This window comes from Uranotaenia lowii, chromosome 2 (assembly GCF_029784155.1).
Source record: "Uranotaenia lowii strain MFRU-FL chromosome 2, ASM2978415v1, whole genome shotgun sequence".
In the NCBI taxonomy this organism is placed as follows: Eukaryota; Metazoa; Arthropoda; class Insecta; order Diptera; family Culicidae; genus Uranotaenia; species Uranotaenia lowii.
The window spans coordinates 131,312,245-131,319,464 of NC_073692.1; the positions used below are offsets into that span (position 1 = coordinate 131,312,245).

At 41.8% G+C, this 7,220-nt stretch overlaps 1 protein-coding gene across 1 annotated transcript; it reads left to right on the top strand.

Annotated features, from left to right (window-relative positions):
- Positions 1-2,807: 2,807 nt before the first annotated feature.
- Positions 2,808-3,787, top strand: LOC129748989 (uncharacterized). Its single transcript, XM_055743806.1, has 2 exons — positions 2,808-3,160; positions 3,227-3,787. The coding sequence occupies exons 1-2, from the start codon at positions 3,155-3,157 to the stop codon at positions 3,719-3,721; spliced, it is 501 nt and encodes a 166-aa protein (XP_055599781.1). The 5' UTR covers positions 2,808-3,154; the 3' UTR covers positions 3,722-3,787.
- Positions 3,788-7,220: the final 3,433 nt, after the last annotated feature.

A 7,220-nucleotide genomic window follows, 5' to 3' on the forward strand; every position in this document is an offset into this window, starting at 1 on the left:
AATCAGCATCCAAATTCAGATCTAAAATTCAGATTCAGATTCAGAATTTATGCTCAGAATTCAGATTCAGAATTAAATTCAGTATTCAGATTTAGAATTATAATTAAATATTCATATTTAGAATTCAGAATTCGGATTGAGAATTCAAACTCAAAATCAGACTTAGAATTCAAAATTAAGATTCATAATTCAGATTCAGAATTCAAAATTAAGATTCATAATTCAGATTCAGAATTCAGAAATAAATTTCAGAATTCAGATTAAGAATTCAGAAAGCAGAATTTCGATATAGATTTCAGATTCATAGATTCGGATTTAGAATTCAGTTTCAGAAATGTATTATTACTGTATTGGTTTTTAGCTTTCTTGTTATAAAAAAAACAGATTCTGATAGTTTTAGATTCAGAATTCAGATCTAGAATTCATATTGAGATTTCAGATTCGGAATTCAGATTTAGAATTCAGCCAGAATTCAGATTTAGAATACAACCAGAATTCAATCTCAGAATTCAGCATCCAAATTCAGAGTTCAGATTCAGATCTAGAATCTGATTCAGATTCAGAATTAAATTCAGTATTCAGATTCAGAATTAAATTCAAAATTATAATTCAAAATTCAGATTCAGGATTCAGAAATCCGCTATAGAATTCAGATTTGAATTCAGAATTCAGATTCAATATCCAAGACTCAGAAATCAGATTCAGAATTCAGGTTTCAGAACAAAGATTCAGAATTCAGACATAGAATCAGATTCAGATTCAGAATGCAGTTTTAAAATCAAGATTTAAAATTCAAATAACTCAGATACAGTTTCAATATTTTGATTTGAGATTCAAAATTCACCATTAATGTTGAGAACTCACAGAACTTGGATTCGGAATTTCGAAATTTAAATTCACAGTTCAGAAATGGAAATTCTGATTTCAATCCACGACTCAGACTTGAAATTTAGATCGGAAATTCTTGAAGAATATTAAAATTATAACCAGAAGGTTTAATAAATAGAGGCCATTTATTCAGACTTGGTGTACAGATTCTAGAATTTAAATTCAGAATCCAAATTCGGAAGGAATTCTCTAGGCATAGTTCCTTTATATTGTAATTAAGACTTGTATAAGTAACGGATAACTTCAATAAGTTGCATAAAAAAATAAAGATTAGTTCGTTCATCACATAAAAATTTGAAGTCGAAAATTCGTTTAATGAGAAACTGATTCTCTGAGAGTAATTCTGTTACGTTAGAACAGTTAACACTTTAAACAAGAATACAATACAATCCACACTGATGGACACAAGTATTCGACATAATTCATCTCATTTATTTAAATTTTAAGTATCTCTCAATAGTTTGGGATATTTTCATATGTGTTATGTGAATAGCTTCTTTGGATGTTCTCTATCTAAGGGCACGAATATGTTCCATAACAAAGAGGACATATGATTCGGGATGCCAGATGAACCTTTGACGTTTTGTAATTAGGAAAAAAATGTAAACAAAAAGGTGAACATGTTCGATGAATTAAAACTCATTTGACCATGGTTTTTTCCTCCAGAGATCTCTTAAAAAGTAAGTATTCTTTTTCTAGTATTTTAAATATTTTGCATATTGATAACTACTAAGCGGTAAACTGAGTTCCAAAAATTTGTGTTTTTCTTCCCAGTGTGTTTTCACCCCAGTATTTCTATAGTTTTTGAATGAAAATAAAAGATATTTTCAAAAAAACTTACATTTGAAGAAAATGTTAAAGATATTTGTAAGCTAAATTTATGAAAGTTCTGTTTTGAAAAGCATTCTAATAAAGAAAAAAACGGAAATTTTATCCTGTTTTCTTTTAACCAAAGTAACAAATTTAAAGATTTTTTCTGGAATCAACGAAGTGTTTGAGTTCTGGAAGAAGATTTAAAATAATTTAGATTCTTATAGATTAATTTTTAAGCGTCGTATTCTATTTATGAAAAATGCACTTCTGGATTGTCTACTCTTATGTGAGAGATGTTTTTTGCACATTTTTCGTAAATTTTTGTAAAACATCAAATGTTTTCCGTCGGCGTGTCCTGCAAATATGTACCTTTTCATAAAAAAAATTTGTCATATAGTTATTAAAAAAAATAACATGAGGAGCTAATTCCTTTTTAATTATAAGCCTGTTCCCAAAAGCTCCCCAGATGCTCTAAACTTTTCTATGAAGGACTTTCTGGCGCTGCTGTTTGGTTATTATCTCTCATTAAACAATGAAAACATCAACAGAACACTGAAAATGTCTTATACCTACTTATGTCCATCAGTCCCCTCTGAGGTTAAAAGGTCTTAAATAAACATCATCATCATCCATAATTTAGGTATCATCAGTGTAGGTATTTCAAATCAGAATCTAGAAGTCACAACTGAAAAAAGCCGTTCGAATTGATCACATAGCGAGAAAAGAATTAAAAATGTCAGCTTCTTTAAGTTAATTTTTTTCCAAGTTGACCCAGATCATGCAGTTAATCGATGATTATCAAAATGTTTATAAGCAAGCACTCAACTACGCGGTCGTATACGAGAGTAACGATTGCTAACCGTGAATGAACCATTCATAAACACAGCCGGAAATCTCGTGCCTTCGAGCGAGCGGTTGGGTCTTATCAGGAGCTAAGCTAACAAAGAAGCAAAGCGACATCATTCTGTTCCTGATAACTTTCAATTAAACCCCTTCGGCAGCAGCAACATTACCAACAACAGCTGATCAAACTGTATGTAGAATATATTTTACAGTTGAGCAAAAGCCGTTTCCGCTCCTCAGAATGAGTCGACTTTGAATCATTGTTGAGGCAGTGGCTACGCGAGGGGATTTGTGATTGAACGCGATAATGTTACATTTCTGGGATCTGGTTGCATAATCTTGCTGCTAAGCGGGCGCGCATCAGGAATGTTGACGCTCCCAGGGTCAGGCTGCATTTGAACTGGATGAATATGATATCGCAATGCTAACCTTGACAATCGTAACAGATATCAACAAACCGGTCCGCCAGCATTTGGACTCGGAAGAAGAGGGCCCAACGATTGACAAGCAACAGGTATAAAAGTACTTGTTCCACGTGCTTCTTCAGTACACAATTGCAACAGTTCAAATTGTCAATATCTGGAAAAGCATCTCATCGTGAACCTCAATCATGAAGGTAGGAATATTTTCTAAATATTCTATTCTTAGTAGAAATTTGTATCTTATAACTCTTATTTTCTAGCTAGCAGCCGTTCTCGTAGTTGCCCTGGCCTGTGCCACCTTTGCGACCGCCAAACCAACCCTGCTGACCAAGAAGATTCTCCTGAAAAAATACGCCCTACCCCGGTACATTTCCGGGGGAAGCTTTAGCTTGCCTCAGCTCCCGAGCCTGTACATTCCATTTCCCTTCTCCTCGTTCTGGCCGGCATCGAAATCGTCCTCCGAGCCTGCCCCAACGATCGTCTACCACTCCCTGGAGGAACCTCAAGAGGAGCCGCAAAACCAAGAAACTCATCCCGTCCCAGAAGCCGAAAAAGCTCAAATCAACGTTCTGGAAGACATCAACCATGCATCATCCCAGCAGGTCTACCAAGAACCCTTGAGCAACGCCATCGATCTGCGCTCGCCGGTCTACATCGCCGAAACTCTAGCAGTCCGACACGAGGCCCCACTTCCGGTCGGCTACCAGGAATCGGTGCACATCCGGAATGTTGAGCCAGCTCCGGGAACGCAGTAACGGGTGTGTCGGTTTTTTTTTGTTAGCTAATGAGTGTGAATAAATTTGTTTTTGTACAATTGTAAAGTTTGATTCATTTTTATTGGTGTTTTTTACCTCGAATTTGAAGGTTTGTGAAAAGAGTTCATTCTATATTTTGTATCATTCAAGAGATCAGTTGTTCTTGTTTATCAAAAAGCACCTCTAACAGGTTATGAGCCTGCGATTTGAAGGAAGTTGAAATGGACAGAAATGAAATAGCGAAGTACACTAATGAGAACTACGGAAGTTGGAGGTCGAATTCCTACTGGTGAGGGAAGGACTCTGGAGGTACATTTCACCAGGGGTGAAACCGGACGGAAGCTGCTGCCGACAATCGAAACGTTGCTGAACTGGCTGCCTGGGATGAAGGAGAAAAAAGAGCACGGGCGACGATTGAGTTGCTACAGGGCCGCAGCCAACATGGGCACATCCGGAGTACTACCACGACGAAGGATGTATGGGAGAACCTCAAGCGGTAACACGAAACTAATGCCGTTTTCGTTTTTCTCCACTAGCGCCGGGCAAAACTTTCTATGAATAAACAAACAGAATCGTCACCCGGGACGATGCAAATATATGGTTGCTATAGTCAACCTTATGCTTACCCCAAACACTGACAACTTCTACGGGTTGCAACCGCCTGCTTGAGGTGCAAATCTCGGGCAATTCTAGTGGACTTCTGAATTAATAAACGAACACAAAAACAGCAGTTAGGGCAAAACTCGTGGATAACTAGGTTGCCACTGCTAATAAACGAAAACACTATAAGACCCAACGTATCGGGAATTAAAGGCAAACAAATTTTGAATTGTATACTTAGATAGAGTAGGGTATTTATCTCAATTCTCAGGTCCTTCGTCCGCCATTCCTATCCCTCTGAAGCTGACAGCCTAATTCGGCGAAAAACTGAAGCCCCGACAGTGCAACTGGCAACGCTGTTAGAAATTTGACGTTTGCGAAGAGAGAGGAGAGAAAGAGCCCGGCAAGATTGCGTGGCGTGGCAGGTTAGCTGCCACTTGGCGGCTCGATAACGAAGCCACGAGAATTTTGTCTTTGTCTTCGTCAGAGAGCAGACGTGTTTCCCCGTGCACCCAGCTCCGTGGAAAAGTCAACCCGCGTGCTCAGGTGAGTCTGCGTTCCAGAAGTGCCCTTAGCTCTCGACAGTGCCCTCGCTATTGGGCAGATTATTGGCTTCCTGGCAATTCCGCGCAATCGGTCCTGTACGCCGCCAGGGGTTGTTAGGAGGCGGACCAAGGGTCCGATAAATCCGGTTCTGTTAGTTGGGACCGGGCGCCTTGGCATTGGATGCTTCCACGCCAAGAAACGACCAAGAACCTCGGGGACCGAGCCTAAGAGCCTATGGCCGCCACCGAGCTACACTGGTGGCCGCCCTGGTGCAAGACGTCATCCACGTGCCAGCTACTTTTCCAGGGGCACCCGCGCGGCATCCAACACCCGCCGGGGATACCCACCGCCGTGGACACAAGGATACAAAACGACCAGGTCGAACGTCAATATCCTAACGCTGGACCCACCTGCCGGCCATCCTCTGGTTTCTGTCGCTGCACACACACATCCGCAAGTATAAGCCTCCCAAATTGTCGTACGTGTTCCGCCAAGGACCCCAATGTTCCTGAACGGCCGCATCGTCCCTTTCAACTTCCCGAACAAAAATGCGACCCAATAAATAACCCCTAAAATGTATGAGACCGTATAGTAATTGCATGCCCGAAACCCCCGATTCATTGGCCTCCCAATTTCGGTGCACCCTACTCCGGAGTTGTGAATTCGCATCAGGTAAGAGAAGCCGACCCTGTGTAAAACGACGACTGAGCTAGCCATCGTTACAGTTCCAAGGTTCACATCTTGAAGAAGATTTGCGACCTGAAATACGAAGAAGGTGACGACGTCGAGGAGCACATACTCGAGTTCGAGGGCTTATATGAGAAGTTGGCGAATGCTGGAACCGTTCTGGCTGACGATCTACAGGTGATTTTGGTTTTTTGTAGCCTACCGAGTACCTTCGATGCTCTGACGACGACGTTGGAGAATCAATCAGCTGAAGAGTTTACACTGGCTTTAGTGAAGGACGGGATTATCAACGAGGTCCAGAAACGTCATGAAGCTGCTACGGTTGGTCCACCGGTCCTGAAGGTGCAGACCAAAAGTGGTGGCAATCGAGACATCGTTCGCTACTTCTGTGGTGAATTTGGTCATCGAAAACGAAGCGAAAATCAAGCGAAGGTGTTTTTTCGAAGACAACTGAGAATTCAAAATTGATTTCGAGTGGCAACGAAGAGTTTGCGTTTTCTGTACGGGGTGTCCGGAATTGGATCGTCGATTCGGGTGCAAGCTTGCACATGTGTGCCGATAAGAATCTGTTCCATGAGATGGCGTCGAACCGAAGTATTCCGAGGACGGTGACGGTTGCTGATGACAAGTAGTGGTCGGAGGAGTTGGCTTAAATATGCAAAATCCTTTGCTATGGTGACCAAGGTACCGAAAACACTATGACGTTGGGCGAAGTCCTCTATGTTCCTGATCTCCATATGAACCTGGTTTCGGTTGGCAAGCATGTGTAGAAAGGAACCGAGGTAAAAATAGTCGTCTCACAACCACGGCTCAACACAGAAACGGGTTGTACCGCATCCAGGTGGTGGAACGGACGAATGCAGTCTCGGACCAGTGGCATCGCAAATTGGGTCATCGAAACATTGACGACATCAAGCGGCTGGCAAATCTGAGTTCTAGCATGGAGGTATAGAATTGTGGCAATCAAATTACTAGCGAGGTTTGTTTCGGCGGCATAATGGCGAGGCAAGCAAGAAGTCTTGAACGTTGGAAGCTATCTAAGATTTTGTCCGTGAGATGAAGACGCAATTCGGCCGGCCGCCGAAGGTGGCCGATCCGATCAAGGTGGCGAGTACAGAGGGCATTCGTTGGCCAAATTCATCAGAAGCGAAGGAATCCTGCAGCAGTTTACAACGACATACACTCCTCAACAGAACGGTGTCACGGAGCGAAAGAACCGTTCGCTGGTCGAGATGGCGAGGTGTATACGCCTGGAAGCTGGCATGGAGTACCGCTACTAGAGTGAGGCCATCAACACGGCCAATTATCTCCAGAACAGGTTAAATACCAACAAAATCGATCCGTGAGACGCCAAACTAACTGTGGCATGGAAGCAAGCCTGTTGAGGAGCATCTGTATGTTTTTGGTACAGATGCGCTTTTGCTGATCCCGAAAGAAACCAGATCAAAATTGGAGCCCAAAGTGAAGAAGTTGAAAGCGTGGCGTTTCATCGACAGGAAAACTAAAAAGATGTCCGGTTCCTTACGATACAAGATGGTTCTTCGAAGAGGCTGGAATCTGAAAAAACCGAGGTCCAAGAGCTGCCACCGATGGTCCTCAATCCGATTTGCACCGTAGAACAACTCATCGATGAAGACAACGATTTCCGAGGTTTTGCAGATACCGA